At 41.0% G+C, this 23,900-nt stretch overlaps 1 protein-coding gene across 1 annotated transcript; it reads left to right on the top strand.

The window, feature by feature from the left end:
• Positions 1-45: 45 nt before the first annotated feature.
• Positions 46-23,900, top strand: LOC115733698 (beta-bisabolene synthase-like). The gene is made up of 8 exons (XM_048271426.1): positions 46-162; positions 20,502-20,655; positions 21,357-21,618; positions 21,701-22,076; positions 22,206-22,421; positions 22,678-22,816; positions 22,990-23,238; positions 23,388-23,900. The coding sequence occupies exons 1-8, from the start codon at positions 59-61 to the stop codon at positions 23,688-23,690; spliced, it is 1,803 nt and encodes a 600-aa protein (XP_048127383.1). The 5' UTR covers positions 46-58; the 3' UTR covers positions 23,691-23,900.

Genomic DNA, 23,900 nt, shown 5'->3' with positions numbered 1-23,900 from the left:
CAACGCTAATATAAAAGCATGGTTATCTTACAAAGAGGCTTGCACCAAATTTTGGACAATGGCACTTCCTGCTCTTTTCACGAGCTTCCTTCCCTCCTCAACCCGCCATAGCCAACCTTCTCCCTCGTTCTTTAGACACCCTCGCTCCTCATTCCCCTCCTCCGCCTCCTCCGGCGCCCGACCAGTGACATGCGCTTCCACGGTTAAAGATCAAGAGATCGTGAGACGTTCAGCGAATTGGGAACCTAACATGTGGGACTATGGCTTTTTGCAGTCATTCAGTGTCGATTGCACGGTAATGGTTGTTTGCTCTCTTTTTCAACTCAAAATCGAAAAAATTGTTCAAAAAGTCCTAAATCTATTGTACAGCGGTCAATTCAGTCATAAAACTTTCGATTGTGCTGATTTAATCATAAACACTACAATTATGCCAATTTATTCGTAAACACTTCGACGATTTCCCAATTCAATCCCAAATCTTTTGATAAATTGTCAATATAGTCCTTTCGGCCAATTATCCATATAAATAGGTTTAGGACTAAATTGATAAAATTTCAAGAGGTTTAGGACTAAGTTGACACAATTGAAAAGTTTAGGACTTAATTGACCGCCGTATAATAGGTTTATGACTAAATTGATACAATTAAAAATTTTAAAACTAAATTGGCCGGCGCACAATAAATTTAAGACTTTTTGGACAATTTATCCCTTACAAAACCAGCCTAGCTAAGTTAAACGGGGGCGAAGCAAGAACTTGGTTGTACAAAAACAACATAAGTTCGGGATCGTGTGCACTTTTGTATATGTTTTATATATGACATTCGCGATATGAAATATCAGTTTACACATTCACCAATTGCCACTCTATCAAATATATGACCAACCCAACAAAGAAACTATAGGAGATGCAACGGGAAAATTACCAAAAAAGTCCTAAACCTATTGCAATTATATCAATTTAGTCCTAAATTTTTTTTTGACCGATTCATTCCTAAAACTTTTGTAATTGTGTCATTTCAGTCCATCCGGCAAATTTTGGCCTGCTGGAGCTAACGTGGACGCCGGCCGACGGGCAATTGAATATTTTAATATTTTTGAATTTTTTATGATATTTTTATGTTTTTTCTTTTCTTTTTTTTTTCCCCCTCCCCACCACACCCCACCCCACCCCACCCCACCTCTAGCCGGTTGCCATAGTCCGGCGACCGGCCGCAGGGGTGGCCGGAGAGGCCGACTTGCCATGCCACGGCGGGGGTCAATATTCAACTCTGCTTATGCATTAACTTTCATTAAGATCCCGTTTTTTATATTTGAATTTTGAAATTTTCGCATGTCTAGGAGGATAATTATACTGAGCAAGTGCAAAGGTTCAAGGAAGACGTTGGGGGTCTATTCGACAGGGAGATGAACCAGGTGGCCAAGCTCGAGTTCATTGACACAGTTCAAAGACTAGGACTAGGATACCATTTCGAGATGGAGATCAAGAACGCTCTCAGCTCCATCAACAATGCCATTGAAGATGCTCAGCTTTTGGACAGCCTCTACACCGCTTTCCTGCAATTCCGGCTACTCGGACAACATGGATACAACGTACCGCAAGGTAGTCGCTACTAGTTAATCTTTTGTTGAATCATGTTGACACATCAAAATTTACCCTACTGTTTTCTTTTGTTGGACGTATAGATGTGTTCCGAAAATTTATGAACAAGACGGCCATGTTTGACGAATCGCTCAATATGGATGTAAAGGGGCTTCTCGGTCTTTATGAAGCTTCTTTTCATGGATTGGAAGGTGAAACCATACTTGATGAAGCTAGGAACTTTGCTTCTAAGCATCTGAAGGATCTAAACCTCGACAAACTTCCCGCTATACTAGCTAGCCACGTGAGTCATGCATTAGATATGCCGATCCACTGGAGGCCAAACAGGTTGGAGGCTCGGTGGTTTATGGACATGTACGAGAAACAGCAAGACATGATCCCTTCCTTGCTACGATTGGCTAAATTAGACTTCAATTTAGTGCAGTCAATCCACAGGAAGGAAGTTAGCAATCTGGCAATGTATATGCAACCACTTTATAGCTCATAGATGCAATCTGGCAACGTAGGAGCGCATTTTGATTGACTAAGTCATCATATTGACAAATTTTTCAGGTGGTGGGTTGAACTTGGGGCAAACAAGATGAGCTTCTTTAGGGACAGGCTAGTGGAAATCTATTTTTGGAGTAGTATAATGGCTTTTGAACCTCAATATACAGCTTTCAGAGAAATGAATACGAAGATCGGTTGTATGGTGACACTTATGGTGACACTTATCGATGACATCTATGATGTATATGGAACACCGGAAGAACTTGAGCTCTTAATAAATTTCATTGCCACGTTTGCGTAGTACCACCACCATCATCATTTTTTCTTCTAACTATTATTGCCAAGAAAAAAGACGGAATCAATTAGTCCATGAACGTGATGGAGAAAAAAAAATAAAGTTATATAATAAGTAGTAAAATTCTTCAATGTGTTTTGGACATATAATGTTTTATGTCAGCTTGTTTTTCTTCTATGTAATTGATTGGTTTGGGCAGTAACGGTACACCCTAGTTTTCATTGTCACTATTGAAAAGCATATCGAGTGATGGTAAAATTTATAGGATCTTTGAAATGGTGATAACTTATATAGGTGGGACATCACAGACACCGATAATCTTCCTCCAACAATAAGGGAAAGTTTCAAAGTCTTGTACAATACAACCACCGAAATTGGGTATTGGATGATAAGAGAGCGAGGAATCAATCCCATCCCTCACCTGCAGAAAGTGGTAATCTCGACTTGCTAAATAGTCCACTTAATAATTTCTAACCCCTGTAGGGCAACTGATTTTTCAATGGGATAATTGTCCAAAAGGTCATAAACCTGTTGTACGGCGGTTAATTCATTCATATACCTTTCAATTGTGCCAATTAAATATTAAACCTTTTGACGATTTATCAATTTAGGTGTAGCCCTCAATTTGTCAATTTAGTCGTTTCGATCAATTTGGGCCGAAAATTGCTAATGTGGACACTAGCTGTCCCACATGGGACGGCTGGCAGAAGGCCGGTATTGACGTGAATTGTCACGACCCGAACCCTACGAACCGTCGACATCCCACCTGGCCTCGCTTGCGTACGCTTCTCCAGGATCCTCAAGCCAACAAAATTAAACAACACATGCGGAAGCAACAACAACCCTCGTACAGAAAACCAACAAAACTACGATAACTTGGGATGGTAAAAACACACATATGTACATATATACATAGTTGTTACAAACTGTCAAACCTAGGGCTTCAGGGGCCCACCGTACAAGCCCGTGACCACCTATAACAAAAAGACACGTGGTTGAAGCCCACTATACAACCAAAATACAACATGCTACAAAAACTATGAGGCCAACTACTCTAATCCTCGTCCTCGTCCTCGCTACCCAGTACAATCCCATATCGGGCTGCCAGCTCGGCCTCATCTAACTCTGGAGACTGTTCGGCATCCGAAGGCTCCACAACTTCGCCATCTGCTTCTGCAGGTACCACAGCTACGGGGTCGGGCGCCAAAACTTCAGGTGCAGCATCGGGGTTCACCACCTCTCCATCTGGGGGTGCAGCATTCGCAGGATCATACTCCCCGACTCCATTAAAGGGAATATCGAAACCTCTCAATGGTCCCACGGTCAGGTCTCCGTGGCGATAAGTCCATGCCACGTAGGTCTAAGGCTTCCAGTATAGCTCTCCGGTATCTACCCAAACTGTAGTTGCATATCTATAGTAAACTTAATTCTCCTCGACAGGATACTCTGTCACCTGCGTATCCATGTCCCGAGGAATCCCAAACTTCGGGGGCGGAACGCTCATGGCTGAGGCGGAGGGTCTGAAAAACAACGAACCCATGACAGGGTGAGATAAAATCTCAGTAGGAAAGTCTCTAACCCTAAATCAGGTCGCTAGTGCCTCCAGACACATTTTCATTGAAAAAAAATTCCAACAATCCCTCTTTCTTACCCAAAAATTCACAATTAAATTCCAGAAAATTCCATTCTTTCTCCGAAAATTCTCACACCTTCTCAAATATTCTACGTTACTCCCGTCTCGGGGTTCCACGCCTCGGTCCGACAATAAAATACTCTACGTGCTCCAGGGCCCGTTTTTAACACATCAGGCCATAATATAAATATCCACATTACTCCGAAAATTTCTACGTTACTGCGAAAATATTCCACGCTACTCTAGAATATTCCACGTTACTCCAAAAATATTCCACGTCACTCCAGAATATTCCACGTTACTCCAAAAAAATTCCACGTTACTCCAAAAAAATTCCACGTCACTCCAGAATATTCTACGTTACTCCAAAAATATTCCACGTCACTCCAGAATATTTCACGTCACTCCAGAATATTTCACGTTACTCCACCGCCATCACACAAGTTCATAACGTTGAGCCTCGGACCTTTATGGAACACGGCTCTATATATATACCAGGGTCTCAGACACAAAGGAATACGACCCATAAATCTCGGTCTCGGACACATAGGAACACGACCGGATTAAGTCTCGGACAATTAGTCGAACACGACTCACTTTGGTCTCGGACGACTTAATTGAACACGACTTTCATACTTTCTCGGTCTCAAACAATCAGACGAATACGGCTCACTTTGGCCTCGGACGACTTGATTGAATACGACCCTCACATTTTCTCAGAATAGTTCGGGACCACGTGATTCACTCACGTTAGAGAATTAATAATTCGGGATCACCCGATTAATTCACACTAATCCAAATATTAATTTAGACTACCCGATCAATTAATATTACCATAGTATCCAATCCATGCCATGCGACCATATTATGCTAACGTAGCAATTTATAAATCACGTGCCATTAAAATTATACTAACTTGGAAATTTATCACGGCCGAACAATAATAATTTTCTAACATATAATTAATTTACGACTATAGTATTAAACTATAGTAATCATGCCACATTTAATTGGTACCATGGCATAACAACTTTATGTCACATAAAAGTAACCATAGTTAACATATTAACTAACCATGGTTCAAAAATTTACTAGAGTCAAATACTAACCTAACTATGATTAATAAATAGCATAAAGTAACCATAGTTAGACATAAAGTAACCATAGTTAAACTTTGACCAACAATTATCTTCTTGACTTTACTATTCATGCAAGAACAAGCTTTCTCTCTCCTCCAAATCTGCAATTTTCGGCCAGCACAATTTCACCCTCAAATTCACCAATTTCTTCATCAAAAATTCACAATTTCATGGTCTTTTAGCAGCCTAGTCACCTAATTTAGGTTTAGAAACAATCCTACCTCAAAAACTCGCAAAAACCTCCGTTGAACGGTTGAGGAAAAGCCTGAACCAAGCGGTGTCGCGACCTAAAAATTAATTTATAGGTTAATGGATTATTAGGTTAATTAGATGAATTAACTAACCTAATACGGACTCTCCCAAGCCCTACCAATTCGCAACTTAGGTTTGATTTTTAATTTAGGAGCAGCCACTAATCTTTTTTGGTAGGTAGATTAGATACCTAAACAAAGTACGGGAGAATACTTTATTTTTTGCTAACTAGAGGTTTAGGGTTCGGAGACTTGGTTATGTTAATTTTTAATTAACACCCTTTCGGTACCAAATTTCATGAAAATGCCTTTTCCCGATTGATGATTTGTGATTTTGATTTCCCTTTTTATTTTCGAATTTTCCCTTTTTTTTACTTTTTCGAATTTTTGAATTGAAGCAGATGAATTTGAACAAAATTAAACAACAATGCCCATAATATACCTTTAAATCTGATTTTCCGATAAATCTTCTCATTCCCGAAGATCCGGGCCGGAGCGAGATTTTATCCGCTACATCCTCGAAGATTCGAGCCAGTATGCGGATAAATATATAGAAATACAACGTCCCTTCTAGCCAAAGGGCAGAATACTAATTTCTATATTTAAATCACCATCCCATCCCATAAGATCATGGGCGTGGCGTGTGATTTAATTTTCCGACGGGACTAGGCACCAGGGAGCATACATTATAGGCAGTTTTGTTTAAAGATGTGCAAATATTTATTAAACTTCCGAAAATCCTTAGAGGATTCTAGAATTTTCAAGGAGATAAGCTCCTATCCACAAAGGATATCAACATCTTTTAGGAAAGTTATCTTAAGATTTTCAATGAATATCTTGATAATTATCCCAATTCAAAAAGATATGCTCGATATTTCTGAAAACCTTAAGTTTGATCGAAGATATACTTAAATTTTGAGAAAATGCAAATATCTTATCAGATATGATCAAGATCAAGATTTCTCAAAATAAAACTACCACAAAATATGCCAGGAATTCTAAAAAGATAAGCATGACATCTCAAGATTTATTCAGAAACTTCAAACATGCATGATTAAGCAACAATCTTTCTTGTAGATATGCTCGAATAATTCAAATAAATCAAATTAGGAAAACAAGATAATCTTAACATTCAAGGGATAGAATTTTACCTTATCTTGCGATTGCGATTTCCTAATTCGAACTTTGTTCAAAGATTGAACACCCAAATCGAAAAGGAGGCCAATCGGATTGCCAAATTTGAATCTCGGACAAGACGTGTAGATTGCGGCTCGAACGACGGGAGGAAGCTCACGGCTTCGGTAGTGCTCGGGGACAGACGGAGTGACTGGTTTACGTCGCTGCAGGAACTAGAAAGGCGATAGGACTCCACGATATGTTTCACTGACTCTCCCCATGCAGATTTTTCGGGAAGAAGATAACTTCCACCGTTACAATCAATCTCCAAGTTCCTCACCAACTTCCACTCTTGTTGTGCCGTGAACTCTTGAGAACCTGTCAACAAAATTAAAGTAAAGGGAAACATCTTCGAGACAAGAATAATCATTGAAAAAAAAAAAAAAAAGCGGGAGACCATGAAGCCTTCGTGATTAAAGATCAAAGAAGAACAATTCTAAACCCACAGCCATATTGATCAGTTAAGTAACCAAGAGGGAACCACTGGACCGTTGATTACCACTTTTGACGATGATATAGATAACGTAAATTCATGGTTAAGAGGTCGTAAAATAAAATTTGGGAACCACGAGGGAAAGATCGACGTCGACGGTGGTGGACTCAGCGGCTGGATAGTGAACTGGCTGTGGTTCCTAGAGATGTTCATGGACGTCCAGCAGTAGACTCGCAATCAGGATAGGCCACGTGCATTATTGATGCGATGGACCATCTTCGAGAATCTGTAGAGTTCTTCGCCTACAAGTAGAAATTAAAATAAAATAAAGACGAGAGCACCTCGGCTACAAAACATGAACACCTTCCTTTCGTCTTCTCTCGTGTGTTCAAGCGTGGATGTCTTCGAAGTGGGAGGCCACGGTCTCTGGCCTACACAGGAGCTTCTTTTTGTGCGCGTCTTATTGAACCCCAAAGGAAAGTGACTGGTCAAAGTCTTCTCTTCTTCCAAACCTTTGTCCGTCCATGTGTAACCTGCCAGAAAGTCAGAAAATAAACTTACTTTTTTGTCCCCTCCTCACCTCTCTTATCGTGGCTGTTCCGGAATTGATGGCGTGGACTTGATGAAGCAGGGCGGTGGAGAGTAAACAACAACAAAAAGAACAATCAAAGCTTCCCCCAACGTCCCCTACATGCATCCTCCTTTATCAAGTTTTTGGCACAATGAGGCAAAGTCCCACCGTTTATCTTCCTTCTTCCCATATTATATTTATTTTTCTCTTCAAGAACGGCCCCCGTTCGTGCTCTCTCTATTCTCCAATGGCGTGCTTTTGAGAATCGCCTGTGAACTTTTTTGCGCCGGCTTTCTTCTTGCGTTGCCTCTTCTCACCGTTTCCGTGTATTCAATAAAAGTGGCCTCTTGTATGCTCAGAACGATGAGCGACGCCTCTCCCTCCGTCACCAAAATCTGCCGTATGTGGAATTTTATTGGCCCCCCCTCAACCCTAGGCATAACACTTGTATTTATAGATAAAAGTGTTCCAAATCAAGTGCCCAAAGTTTCTTAATTTTTGTAAAATAAACCCGGGCTCAAAATATAACTTGAATTAAGTCCCGAAGGGTGTAATTGCACAAATTGATCCTTGAATGAGCTGAAAATTTTGGCCTAGCCCTATAGATGGGCTAGTCGAATTTTTCGTGTCAATTGTGAGCTTAATTAGGCTTTTTCCAAATAATTAGCATTTTAGATAAAGCCTTTTTTCTAAAATATAAGCTCCAAAATAGTTTTAAATTTTCGGCACATATGTCCATGAATTGCTAGAAAATTTGCCCATCGGTTTAAGTCCAAATCGCCCGACAAATTAAGCTCGATCTCGCACCGCCAATCCAGGGAAATGCTGATGCAATGCATGAATGAAAAATGGCTAAATTATTTTTGTCTAGAACTAAAAGATTAGCTCTAATTTTCTATGCAAAAATGATTGAAAAGTTTAGTCAAAATTTAGGTGTCAACAAGCGGCGATTCCAACGATCCTTGCACGGCCGGCGACTCGGTGACGATCTAGCGACTCCAAGCGCTCCAAAGCAACACCAAAGAAGGCTTGAAGAATTTTCAGTAATGGAGGGTGTGAGAGAGAGAGTTCGGCCAAGGGAGTATGAGGTAGAGAGAAAGTGAGCTAGAGAGAGAGTGGGTTCTTGAAAATAATGAGGAGGAAGAAGACCTAATAATAAATAATATAAGTTGAGAATAATTAATTATGCCCACAAAGTCAAGAGGGAAAAATAATTTTCTCCCCACATTGACTAATCAATCTCGGCCAAAAGGGAAAATGACCAAAATACCCTTCGTTCCAAGTGAAAAATTGGGTATTTTTCGAGGGCAAATGGGTCATTTCCCATATCTAGTCCAAATCTACTTTTTCTGAACCTCTTTGGGGCGAACCGCGAAGGAATTGCACCCAGGATGAGGAAACGTCCAAAATTTTTATTTATTGAAACCCCCGAAGGTCCGACGTCAAATTCTGAAGCTCGATTCGCGATCAATCTCGATCAATAGAATTTTCAGCGTATCTCAAACTAACGGGCGGCTTTTAGGAGTTACGCATATCAACCCGTGATTAAAATCACGTTTAAGAATTACTCGAGCCATGGCGACCTTGGTTATCAATCAATTGTGAGGGTCAATCACTAGTCCCGATGGACACGATCGTTAGAAAATAATTCAGGGACGTTTGGAACCCACACGAGGTCGAACGGAATCACCCGTGATCCAAGCGTTGGGTATTATCCAAATCGTTCCTTAATTATTCTAGGATCGGCCTACATTGGTCCAAAATATTTCCTCAACAATTTTCATGGCCAAAGAGTCAGTCCATGACCAAGTTCTTAGGTCCACGTATTTGATTTTCCTAGCTAGTCATTCCCATTTGGTTAGTCTACTTGAGAGGGATCAATTCCGAATGAGATTCGACTGAAGTACATCGATGAGACTTTTCATTTATTCAAGGCTTCAAAACGAGCCGGATTACAGGATGTCACATGAATAATTTATACAATTCTTTTTAAAATTGCAAAAATTGTCCACGTCAACGTTGACCGTGCCACGTAAGATAGTCGGCGCTCACTAGACCATCACGTCGGTGATTTTCAGCCAAAATTATCCATAATGTTAAATCGATAAATCGTCAAAAGGTTTATGATAAATTGGTAAATTGTAAATATGTTTAGGATTAATTTTGCACAGTCGAAAGATTTAGGATTGAATTGGCCACGATATAATAGGTTTATGATTTTTTGGACAACTTTTTCATTTTCTACTTCTAACATTGATTATGACTTCTTTTTAAACATTTGAGAATCCGAAAAATGTCGGAGAAGAACGTCCCTCGACTTAGTCATTTACACACTTCTCCAATTTTAATCTTGTAGTGGGCCGATGAATGCAAGGCGTACATGAAGGAGGTCCATTGGTACGATAAGGACATTAAACCAACGCTGAAGGAGTACACGGACGTTGCGGCGGCTTCAGCCGGTGGGCTGATCATGCTGTTGGCTAGTTACTTCCTGGCCACGGATAAATTGATGGAAGAGGGACTCGATTACGTGTTGAAAATCCCAAGTGCCGTGCATTGTTCTGTCAAGATTCTTCGTCTCAACAATGATCTCAGTACATCATCGGTAACTTACTTTTATATTGTTCTTCATTTTAATTTTTTTATTTCTTCAATACATATGTGAGATGAGTATTTGAACTTATGTTGGCAACCCATCAATATTGTTCATGCTTAGTATGAATTGGCACGAGGAGACAACTTCAAGGCGCTAGAGTGTTTGATGAATGAAACTGGCTATTCGGAGGAGGCCGCGCGGAAACACATTAGGCATATGGTGCGCAAGACCTGGAAGAAAATGAATAGAGCCGCATTTGAGGATTACCCAGTTCCTGGATTCGGGCCTTTTCTCGGTGCCTGTTTGAACTTGGCACAAGTTCCTCATATGTTTTACCAATATGGAGATGGATTCGGCCTTCCCAATTGCAAAACCAAGGACCATCTTGTGTCGGCTATATACGAACCCGTGCCCCGCAATTAGGCATGCATGGCACGAGTTTCTCATATGTTTTACCAATATGGAGATGGATTTGGCCTTCCCATTTGTTGTCCTTTCACCATGAATATTCCCTTATGAAAATTGCACAATACCAGAATATTCACAGTGATGTGCAAATTTTTTTATTTCTCAGACACATATACAAGAAGAATTTGGTGACTTATGTTTGCAACCCATGATTATCCTCCATGCTTAGCATGAATTGGCACGAGGAGACAACTCTAAGGCGCTAGAATGTTACATGAATGAAACCGCGAGCTCCGGAAGAGGTCGCGCGATAACACATTAGGCATCTAGTGCGCGAGACCTAGAAGAAGATGAACGGAGAATTATTTTATGAACTATTTTATTCCTACGATCTAGAGATTAAGTGTTCGGGGATTTGGTTACATTAATTCGGTACCAATTTTCATGAAAAATTCTTGATTTGATGATTTAGGATTTTCTCTTGTTAGGTGTCATGGTAATGCAAATGACATGGCAAAAACATGCATGAATGACACGCACGACATGGCAAGTATGATTTTAAACAATATGTTATGCATGATATTTTTGGTATTTTTTGTGAATTTTCGGATTTATAAAAAATGATGGTAAAAACTATGCTAAAGTGAACATAACATTAATTACAACCATAACATTAATTACAACTTAAGAAACTTAAATGTTATTTTTATGCAAAAGATGATAAACAATGTGATTTAGTCATCTTTTTGGTATTTTTAAGAAATTTAATTGAATAGGAAAAACACAAAAATTTAAACAAAAATAAACAATCTTACCCATAATACACCTTAAATTCCGGTTTTATTCGTAACGTACCCTTACATTAGGGCCGAAAAAATGAATTAAATATAGAAGTACCGTCACCCCTATATACATAGGGCAAACTATGAAATTCTTTGGAATTATCAATCCGCCCCTTGAAATAGAGGATTTGATATATAATTCTCATGTATATTCGAGCACGATTATACTTCAAAATAGAAGTCAAATTGCGTGCATTGTTATAGATATTCCGAAGGAACAAGACAGGTTAAAATTATTTATTTAAGTGCAAATTATATCATGATAAAAAAAATCAAATAATCAAGATAAAGATATGATATGATGCAATTCAAATAAAAGAACTACAGATAATGCACCACATTTAACAATAGGATAATATTATATTATCCCTATCAATAAGAATTTACATCCTTTTAAAAATTTGACAATAATATTTGTAAAAATAAATATATTAGATATCCAAAAGATAGGATAATATCTAGACAATTCAAATTAGAAAACAAATTATCACTAGGATAACATTCTTATCTAATTCGAATATGCTCGAGATAATCTTACAAAGTTGAACGTAGACCTTGCGGATCACGGACCGTCGACCGCGGAGGGCTCAGCTCCTCTTGGTGCGACTCACGAACGACGCCGGCGGAGGAACTCTCAGTGGCACGTAAGAATGATAGGGCCAATGGGGGTACTGACTTTGACTAAGAGCTTAGTGGACGTGCACAGTGGTCACCAAAATATAGCACGATGATCGAGACATTTTCCCAACTTCAAACACCACCCATCTTCTGACTTATCTTCTTAAAATCGTAGCTGGAGACTTGACGATGGCTCGGATCCGCGATTGGTTGACCACTTTCTGGACATTCATCGGGAAACCTGCAAAAAAAAAATAATAATAATTCAAGCGTAACGAAATCGTTGAGCGATTCCGCACAATGTCGAGCTCTTTGCTGGTTCAAGCGTTGTCGTAGCTATCCGAAGTATTGAAGTAAGATCCAGAGGTGTCATTGCAGCAGGGAGGGCGACAACGAACGGCACCAGTTGAGACGATCAGCTTGTCCGCAAGACACCAGAATTTTAGTCTTCGGTCGTGAGAGAACAGGAACCACCAGGAATACTTTTCTCTCTTTTCAGCGTGAACTTTTTGTGGCCATGTGTATTCATTCTTAGGCCTATAACGTGAATCTGTAGCAAGACTCCCTTCGCTGGGCATGATGTCCACTTCTTCTTGCCACCATTCCTCAATTAATGACCTCCGCGCTCTCTTCGTGTTTAAGCGCCAGGGAAGAAAACCAGCTTCCCTCACCTTTGCTCTGATTTCATCTAGCCGTGTATGAAGAAAGTGTCTCCCCCTTCTTCCCCTCTCTCTTTTCGTGCAGAACACGACCTCCTTCTATATGCAAAGATGAGATCCACACATGGCAGGAGTTGATTTCTTTTTCCGTGTCGGCTGATCATGCATATATCTTTCTGTTGACACTTAAAATAATTCAAGAAAGACTCGTGACAAGCACGTGAATGAGCGATAATCAGCTACAGGAAGGAACACTGAAGCAAGGTACGTGCCAATCAAAAAGGTGCCACGTGTTGGGGTAAATTCTGGCGCCACTTCCTTCCAGAGCAAGAAAAGCGCGCGGAAGGGCGCCACGATCGAAGCGGTTGGCGGTAATCCCTACGAGGTAAAAAGAAAAGGCGCGAAGACTGGGAAACCGTCATCCACGTGGCTTATGGAAAAGGGCAAAGTGTGGGGCCAAAGGAAGAAACCGCTCAGCGGTTACCAAAGAGCCTGCCTATAAATACCTCGCAGTAGCAAGATACACACACAACAAACCCAAAACACTTGCATTTTCAACTAGCTCTTAGCCTTTAGCCTAGCCTAGCTATAGTTTTTAGATCCCCATCGTCGATTCAATTCCGGCGAGTATCATATCCAGAGTTAGGTGTCGTCGATTAGATTCCGACGTCTACTCACTAGGTTTAGTACTGTCGATTAAATTCCGGTATTGCACCCTTCACCCATCTTGTCCAAGACCGTCGATTCAATTCCGGTATTGTGTCCTACAATCCTCCGTCCAGTGTTGTCGATTAAATTCCAGCATTGTGTCCTACATCATCTCCCGATCCTGTCGATTTAACTCCAGGGTCGTGTCGAAATTTGTTACATACTGCTACTATTGCACATATTGGACCGTCGAAGTTGTTGAAAATCTGTTTGTAACGCGCCTTTTGTGTCAATCTACTGTATTTGACATTCTCTGTCCAAAACTGACCCCGAACTCCTTTTCGTAAAACGAACGGATTAAGTTCGATAAAAGATTCTCGCGTAAGTAACCCTTTTTGGGCTATAGTCATTTTGGGCCTAGAACCCATAACCAAAAAAGCCATGTCGAAGGATTTCGACGCGCAACACTTTCCTGAGTGACTGCCCTTCACTCCAACCAAATATCTTTTTTGATTGACTGAACCTGCCCCCGTTTCTTTCTCCATTCACGCGTCTTTTAATTCTTTGATTGAGAAAGATACGCCAAATACGCCGAGTATAATCTGCTTGGTGCCAGAAAATCATGCCTCAATTTCCTCTTAATGTTGATCGAATTTCGCTCAATTTTTGGCTGGTTGCATTGCTTTTGTCATTTAATGAATGAGGAAATCCACTCTCAGAATCATGGTTGATCTCATTCATTTTCGTGCAGAATAAGATTGGGCCTTAAGAATTAAATTTTTGCACGATTCCCTTTATTTCCACTTTTGACCATTGAAAATATTCTCCCTATACACAAACCAGTCATGTTCTTTTCTTGGTCTTCATGATAAATGTGGACTGTGGTTAATACGAGCAAAAATTCAATGCAATTCTCGGCTTAGACCAATTTTGAATTTACTAAATCTTAGAAATCGCACGTTTAAGTCTGTCCACCGTTGGTCCAAATGCAAATGCATGAATGCTAAAAATAAATATGAAAAAAGATTTAATTATTTTTGCTAGAACTAAAAGATTAGCTCTAATAATTTTTTTTTTTTGCGAAAATGACTGAAAAGGTTAGTCAAAATTTAGGTGTCAACACTCTGTGCCTGTTTGAACGTGGCACGAGCTTCTCATTGCTTTTACGAGTGTGGAGACGGACACGGCCTTCCTGGTCACCAAACCAAGGACCATCTTGTGTCGACTATATTCGAATCTGTGTCCCTCGATTGGGGATGCATTATTCGCCTAGGTCTTGTTATTGGATAGAGCCCTCAATCTTATGTGTTATTATGAGTTTTTGGGGTGGCTCTGTGATCTCCAAGATATTGAAACTGTTGTAATTTAAATTCTATTGATGGGTGTTTGTACAAGCTTCATAAAATTCGGCAGAGAAGCACATACTATTCCGTGCTTAGCGTTGTGGCTGATTACGTAATTGCTGATTGTATTTTTTTTTTTTTTTGGTAAGGAATTGCTGATTGTATTTCTGTTCATTGCATTTAACAAATGAATTTTTCGCTCAAATATCTTTTTCGCATTAGGACCCGGAGAGAGTCGAGTCTCGCCGGTGGTAGGGGAGGCCGACTTCGCTGGCCCTCGCCTCTAGCCGGTCGTCGGCTAGAGCCAAAACTTGGCGACCAGCCAAAGGAAAAAGGAAAGAAAAAGCAAAAAAAAAAAAATAGTAAAATAATAAAAAGTTTCATAAAAAAAAAAATATGTTCACGGCGCATGACCGATCCCGAAATGACAAACTCGGGCCTCCCATCTTTGGGACAGTCCATGGACCTCCCACTGCTCTTCACGAACGCCACTTTCTTAATCTGGACAAGATCCGCATAGGGTCCGACCACGATGTTCGAACCGGGAAGCACCATGTCATCGGAGACCTCGGCCTGATCGACCCCGGGCAGGACGAACAAAACAAATTGCACGATCTGGGCCTAGTTGGAGGCTGTTGGGCTCGAGGTTTTGGAAGCGGAGGCTTGGAATCTTGGGCCGCGGTGGGTGGGCTGCGAGAGAGGAGGGGTCTCAAGAGATCGAAAATGAGTGGGGCATTCCGAGATTGGCCGAAGCGAGGGTTGAAGGAGCGAGTTCACAGTCTGATCGTGATCGCCCTTGTCGGAGAGAGATGATTTGCTTAGCTCAAAGGGCCGACCGAGGAAGCGAGGAAAAAGAAGAAGCAAAGAGGAAGAGAGCGCCCGCAAAGGAAGCCTGCTTCCACAGTAACGGAGGGGGAACGGAGAGAGTGAAGGATGGAAATTTCAAAAAATGTCTTATGCCCGGGACCCTATGCATACGTGGGAATCAGTGAATGGAGCATGACGTGGTATGTTATTTGGTCGCGAATCTGACGTGACATGTGACGGGAAAAGGCCCAAAAAGAAAGCCCAAAACCGTGTCTGCCCTCAATCTATGTCACCAAAATCCGAGAGTCGTATGATATAATTCTGTCGCTATGTCGAATCTCTGCCAGCTGCTATGGATGGATGCTAAAAGAGGGGGATTATTTGGGTTGGCAGCCAAAATTTGTGCTCTTTTATGGGGATACTTGAAATATTTGTAGTAGATGTAATTTCACCAGATTGTCCTAGATTCCGTCCCATTAAAATTTCAACGAATTTTTATTTGAAGCTTCACTTAGAGCTCATTCATGTAACAACCGGTTGCGGTTTCATTATGATTTCTCAATCTTAGATTCCGTTTGTTTCGTGGAAAATTAGTGATTTCAAAACTATTATAAAAAATAATAATCTTATGTATCGCTTGTAATTATTGATGAACGAAAAATATTTTCATTGTCTATGCAAATGTTTATATACAAATTGTTATCGATGATGAAAATATTTTTCATTGACTAAATATTTTAATAATACATACCATCATTTTTAGTAAAAATACTACTCATTTTTTGCAAAATAAATGGAACCTTAAGTTCAGACCAAAAAATAAAAAAACCGAGCCTTAAGTTCACATCTAAAGTGGATTTTCTATTTGTGGGCGTTGTAGGACACCACGTACAAGGAAAGCGTAGAAAAAGGGCATAAGGATACTTCAAGTGTCAATATTTATGTACGGTGCTCACTTTGGTGTCAATATTTTTTTCTTGATCACTTAATTGTCAAATTGGAGAAAAAACTACCACTTTAGTTCCAACGGCGAGAAATTCCGGTGACCTCACTCGAGTTGGTACTTAAATAATTATTTTTCAATAATATTGTCACTTAAGTAATCCAAAAAACCATCACTTTAATGCTAAATTAGAGAAAAACGATCACTTTATTGTCAAGAGCAAGAAATTTCGACGACCTTACTAGAGTTAGCACTTAAATAATTATTTTTAAAAAAATTATTACTTAAATGATTCAAAAAAATATTAATATCAAAATAAATATCGTACATAAATATTAACACTTGAGATGTCCTTTTACCAAAAAAGACAAGCGGAAGCGATGAGGGAGAAGCCTACTTCCAGATTAACGGAGGGGGAAAGAGAGGGGAATCGAGAGACAAAAAGGAAATTTTGAAAATGTCTTACAAGTGAGAACCCTGTGGGCATGTGCTAATCGGTGGGTGGAATGGCCTTTGGCTGACATGGAAAACCAATATTGCCCGATCTTTTTTCACTTTACTGAAGCAACCTATGAAGTGATGCGGCGTCTTTTCATCTGCTCCCAATTTACATCACCTAAATCCGAGAGGCGTATAGTATATTTCTGTCGGCATGTCGAATCTCTAACGGCCGCTATAGATTTTTTCCCCCTTTTTGGGACAGATTAGGGTGCGCATGGTAACACTTCAGATTGATTTCTCAACTTCTGACCAGAAGTTGATTTCTCAACTTCTCCTTCAAAGCGTAAGATGATTTTTCTACTTTTACTTCAGATTAACTTCTGATCAGAAAAATTCGTTTGATTATGGTTGAAAATTTCTACTTCTAGAACATTATTAACAAAATCTTTGACGGCCGGTCGGCGGCGGGCGGCCGGCGACCGGTGGTGGACGGCCGGTGTCCGGCAATCGGGCGGGCGACGATGGGCGGTCGGTGGAGGTCAATGTGATCGAAGAAGTGATTCTAAGGTGGAGAAGTAAAAAAAAATTACTTCTCAAAGTTGGCAAAAAATCTTGCCGTAGGTTAAAAATTCTACCGTAAGTTGAAAATCCTACCATAAGTCAATTTTTTTACCAAACGGATTTCTACTTCGGCAAGGTTTTTACCAAACAAATTTCCCCGCCGGATTGACTTCTGGCAGAGAAATCCAGAAGTAGAAGTGATTTCATGCGCACCCTTAGCTGCTATAGATGGAAGCTAAGGGTGCGCATGAAATCACCTTCGACCAAGAAATCAACTTCTAATCAGAAATTGATTTCTCTACTTCTCATCAAAAGTAGAAGTTGATTTTTCTACTTGTACTCTAGATTGACTTCTAATCATAAAAATTCGTTTGGTAACTGTTGAAAATTTCTATTTTTGGAACATTATTAACAAAATTTTCGGCGGCAATGGTCGACGGCGGCGATGGTTGGTGGCGGCGGTGGTGGTCGGCGGCGGTCGGCGGTGGCGATGGTCGGCGGTGACGGTTGTTGGCGGCGGCGGTGGTCGGCGGCGGAGGTGGTCGGCGGCCGCAGCGATGGTCGGCGGTTGGCGCGGCGGTGGTCGGTGGCCGGTGGACAGCCGGCGCGTGGGCGACTGGCCGGGCGGTGGTGGGCAGCCGGCGTGGGCGGCGGTCTCGCGGTGGTGGGCAGCCGACGGGCGGTGGTGGGCGGCCGGCGGCGGCGGTCACGACGGTGGTGGAGGTCGCGGCGGTGGTGGGTGGTCGACGGCGGTGGTTGGCGGCGGCGGTCGAGGCGGTGGTGGGAGGCCGGTGGTGGGCCGCCGGCGAGGGCGGGCGGCCGCCGGCGGGGGCGGGCGGCCGTGGGTGGGCAATGGTCGGCGAAGGCGGGTGTGGTCCAAAAAGTGATTCTGGAGCCGAGAATTTAAAATTTTTTACTTCTCAAAATTGGCCGAAAATCTTGTTAGAAGTAAAAAATCTTGCCATAAGTGAAAAATCCTACCGTAAGTCAATTTTTTTACCAAACGGATTTCTATTTCGATCAGGTTTTTATCAAACACATTTCTCTACCAGATGGGTTTCTGGCAGAGAAATGAGAAATCAAAAGCGATTTCATGCGCACCCTAAAAGAGGGGACCATTTGGAAGCCATACGCCGCGTTCTTTTATGAAATACTTGAAAGTTGAGATGAAATCTCATTATCTGTAGTAGATGTGATTTCACTAAATGGAGGATTGTCCTAGATCCGACCCATTAAGATTGTGACTTAAGGTAGAGGACCCCGTTCGTTCAACGAGTTAGTAATCGTAGCTTCATTATAGCTCATTCATGTACGACGACTTGCCGATTCATCACTCTTAAGTTCATGTCGAAAGCAGATTTTCTATTTGAGGGCGTTGTACGACAACACGTACAGGGAAAGGGAGTTTGGTGCGGTCTAGTTTGAACGTGAGAAGTGTCCCATGATTCCGAGCCACCCTAACCAAACGTAGATTGATTTTGTATTAGCTACGCCCTATCAATTAGAGGCGGCTGAATTTTGGGGGCATTAGCTTTTGGTTTATTTAGGGTTTGTGTGTCCCATAAACAGTTGTGTGCTACCCTTGATTTTGCGGGTTTTGGAAACGACCTTCAAGTTAGCACCGTTGAAAATGTGCATAGACGATGGAAGGCAAACGATATTGCCATGGCGTTTACGTAGTTTAAGTGAATAACAAATTATGCAATTTTGGCTGGAAAATCATCCGACGAAAACTTGATAGATGGTAAATGTGTCATGCGGCGGCAAGCTTGGAGTATTTTATATCACGAGAAAAAATTTAGGATAAATGTATTACAACGAGCATAATTTGGGATTTTTTATGTCACAAATAAGGTTTAGTCTAAATGTATCATAGTGGACATAGTTTGAAATTTTTCGTGACTTTTTCCTTGTTTGAAATTGATATTTTATTTAGTTGTTTATTATTTCGCGATAAAATTTGCATTGTAAGCATTTTGATGGCAGGCATAACGATATGCCGACTAACGGAGAACACTTTTTATAGGAAAACAAATTAATTCAAGGGTCTCCTGGAGATTGTGTTATAATATTAGACACTGTTTTTGACAAATGATTGTTCAAAAATTTCGAAATCTAATTAATGGTGGCTAATTTAGTGCTGAACTTTTCAATTTATTAATTTAGTCTTTAGCCTTTTGACTATTTTCCAATTTAGATCATTCGGCCCATTTTGGTTAGGAACAGCTAAGGTGGCCATCCAGTCAGCTTTGATTGTCCTATGTGGTACTGCTAGCACCGCAGTGGATGATTTTTGCAATTTTTTCAAATTTCTGATTTTAATTTATGAATTTTTTGTTTCTTTTCTTTTCTTTATTTTTTTCCATTGTTAATCTTCTCGAAAGGGCCTATGGGGACTTGGCAATGGCCTACGCAAAATTAACAAAATTGTAAAAAGATCATAGAATATTAAAAAAAAAATTACAAACGTAGGATAGTCGACGGCCAGGTTAGCGATTTTGGAGCTATAACAACCAGAAGGATTACATTATAAAATCGTCAAAAGGTCGGACTATATTAGCTAAATTGAAATTTCACTACTAAAATGGCGCCGTGCACTATGTCTAGGATTTTTTTGGATAATTCTCCCTATTTTTTATAAAGGAAAAAGTAAAAAGTTCTAGACTTCAAATGATATTTGGCCTTCAAACTACTGCTACTTTGTCTACCATTGCTAATAACCCTAGGGATTTTTGAGTAATTCCAAAGCACAGAGATCTCTAATTACAATGATATTATTAGGGGACAACAGGTTTTATTGACTTATTTTAGAAAAAAAAATGGTCGAAATTCTTGTTTATGCAATCTAATAATAATCGCATGTCGAAGGCTATAAAACTTTTTCCATGACTGCTGCTCAACAACACCACCTATATAAAGGGTGGTTGGACTTACTAAGAGATTGCAACAAAATTTCGCAATGGCTCTTCCTGCTTTGTTCACAAGCTTCGTCCCCTCCTCAATCAGCCATAACCAGCCCTCTCTCCTACTCTCTAGACACCCTCGGTGCTCCTCCACCGCCGGCGCTGCCGCTTCCTCCGGCACCAGATCTCTGACATGTGCTATGACGATCGAAAATCAAGAGATCACGAGACGTTCGGCGAATTGGAAACCTAATGTATGGGACTATGGGTTTGTACAGTCGCTCAAGGTTGATTACACGGTAGGGATTCTTTTTCGTTCACCACGATACCTAGCCTGGCTAGGTTCTATGGAAAATGTTCACATTTGATCCTGAATTTGTATCCCTTCTCCAGTTTTGTTCTTGACTTGTGGAATAATTTCCTATCAAATTTCCTTGGTCTACGGTTCCGGCAAATTGAAGCTCATGCGCGTGTCAATGCCGGATGAAAGTATGATGTGGGAAACTCGGTACAAGTTTTAAGTTCAAGGACCATGTTGAGAACAAAAACAACATAGGTTGACGATCGTATGGGGACTTTTCCCTACTTTCCTTATACATTGATGAGATAGAGTCCACAACATCCAAAATGACGTAGAAACAGAAGAAAACTGTATCTTGAATAAAATATAAGGGTGTATACTTCTTGCGTACTTTTGTATATGCTTTATATATGGCGTTCGACGTACGTAGTACTATGAATTTAGCCGTTCATCCAATGCCACTCTATTAAATATACGACCAACTCCCCAATAGTATTCTGTAGGAGATATTAACTAACCTGGTCGAAATGAAATATTCTCAACATATAGGCAAAGAGCTCAACTATGCCTATTCAAATGTGTTTGCAAATAAAATGAGAATCGATCTGTTTACGAGAGGTAATATTTGACTCTGCTCGAACAATAAGTTTGATTAAGATCTCTCTCTTTTTTTTTTTTTTGAATTTTTCACGGGGCTAGGAAGAGGACTATACCGAGCAAGTCCAGAGGTTGAAGGAAGAAGTCAGGGATCTATTCGGCAGGGAGATGAACCAGGTGGCCAAGCTCGAATTCATTGACGTGGTTCAAAGACTAGGGCTAGGATACCATTTTGAGACAGAGATCAAGAACGTTCTGAGTTCCATCTATAACAGCACCAAAGATGCTCAGCTTTGGGACGATCTCTATGCCGCCTCCCTTCGATTCCGGCTACTTAGACAGCATGGATACAACGTACCACAAGGTAGTCGCCTCCAGTTACCCTTTTGTTGAATCATGTTGATGCATCAAAATTTACCTTACCATTCCTTTTGTTGTACGTATAGACGTGTTCCAAAAATTTATGAACAAGACGGACACATTCGACGAATCGCTCAATAAGGATGTGAAGGGGCTTCTCAGTCTTTTTGAAGCTTCTTTTCATGGATTGGAAGGTGAAACCATACTTGATGAGGCGAGGAACTTTGCTTCTAAGCATCTGAAGGATCTAAACCTCGACAAAATTCCCGCTATACTAGCGAGCCACGTGAGTCATGCATTAGATATGCCGATCCACTGGAGGCCAAACAGGTTGGAGGCTCGGTGGTTCATGGACATGTACGAGAAACAGCAAGACATGATCCCCTCTCTGCTACGATTGGCTAAATTAGACTTCAATTTAGTGCAATCAGTCCACAAGAAGGAAGTTAGCAATATGGCAAGGTATACGCAATCACTCTATATGTAGTTCATAGATGAATTTGACGTGAGGATATAAATTCATGCAAGGACCACCGACGATATAGGAGCACATTTAGATCGACTCAGTCATTGTATGGCAAATTCTCTCAGGTGGTGGGTTGATCTTGGCGCGAACAAGATGACCTTCTTTAGGGACAGGCTAGTGGAACACTATTTCTGGTGTTGTGCAATGGTTTTCGAACCTCAATATACAGCTTTCAGAGAAATGACGACGAAGCTCGTTTCTATGGTGACCCTTATCGATGACGTTTATGATGTGTATGGGACGCTGGAAGAACTTGAGCTCTTAACAGATTTCGTTGTCAGGTTAGTGCAACATGATTATCATCATCATTCTCCCTTGTAACTAGTGCTGCCAAGAAAAAAAAATAAGCAATTGATTAGTCTCTGAAAGAAATTATCTGATGCATTATGAGCTTATCAATTTTTATGTTAGCTATTTTTCCCTCTATATAATTGATTGGTTTGGGCGATGTACCCATTAACCTTCACTGTTATTACCAAGAGCGTATCGAGCAATGGTAAGATTTACGAAATGTTGAAATGGTGATATCTTATCTAGGTGGGACATCACAGACGTCGACAAGCTTCCCCCAACAATAAGGGATAGTTACATGGCCTTTTACAACACGACCAATGAAATTGGGTATTGGACGATGAGAGAGCTAGGAATCAACACCATTCCTTACATGCGAAAAGTGGTAATCTCGATTTGCTAAATCTAATTTCTAGCCCGTGTAGGGGCAACTCACTTTCCTACTTCCAACTTTCGTGATGAAACTTCTATTTAAACATTTGAGAATCCGAAAAAGTACAAGAGAAGGACGTCCCTCGACTTGGTCATTGACGAACTTTTCGAATTGCCATCGTATAGTGGGCGGATCAATGCAAGGCGTACATGAAGGAGGTCAGTTGGTACAACAAGGGCATTAAACCAACACTAAAGGAGTACATGGACGTATCGGTGGATTCAATCGGCGGGCTGATCATGCTGTTGGGCAGCTACTTCCTAACCACGCACAAGTTGACAGAAGAGGGAATTGATTACGTGTCGAAAATCCCGAGAGTCATGCACTGTTCTGCCAAAATCCTTCGACTCAACAACGATCTCGGCACCTCATCGGTAACTTACTTTGACGTTTGACCTTCTCCTTCTAAATACTAGCTTATGAAGAGAAAGTATGTTCGTAATTACGCATTATTCTTTCTTATATATTTGACACGAACTCTCGAGACTTATGTCTGTAAAACACCAATGCCGTCCATGCTCAGCATGAATTGGCACGAGGAGACAACTTCAAGGCGCTGGAGTGCTACATGAATGAAACAGGCGCTTCGGAAGAGGCCGCGCGGGAGCACGTCAGGAATATGGTGCACGAGGCCTGGAAGCAGATGAACAGAGACGTCTTTGAGGACTACCTGTTTCCTGGGTTCGGGCCTTTCCTCAGTGCCTGTCCGAACTTTGCGCGAGCTTCTCAGTGCTTTTACCAGTACGGAGACGGACACGGCCTTCCCGACAATGAAACCAAGGACCATCTTGTGACGGTTTTATTCGAACCTGTGCCCCTCGATTAGGGATGGATTACTGACGAAGGGTGTCGCTGTTGGAGAGAGCCTATAATCTTACGTGCTTATTATTAGCTTTTGGGGTGGCTCCCGGAAGCTCTATTGACGGGCGTTGTACGAGCTGCATAAAAATTCGCCGGAGAAGCACATGCTATTCCGTGCTTTTTGCTGTGGCTGATCAACGTAATTGGATAATAAATGTCTGTGGTGGTTATCTTC

This window comes from Rhodamnia argentea, chromosome 10, assembly GCF_020921035.1.
Source record: "Rhodamnia argentea isolate NSW1041297 chromosome 10, ASM2092103v1, whole genome shotgun sequence".
Taxonomy (NCBI): domain Eukaryota; kingdom Viridiplantae; phylum Streptophyta; class Magnoliopsida; order Myrtales; family Myrtaceae; genus Rhodamnia; species Rhodamnia argentea.
Note: the sequence above shows the minus strand (reverse complement) of the source record. Positions and strands in the feature narration are given on the sequence as shown.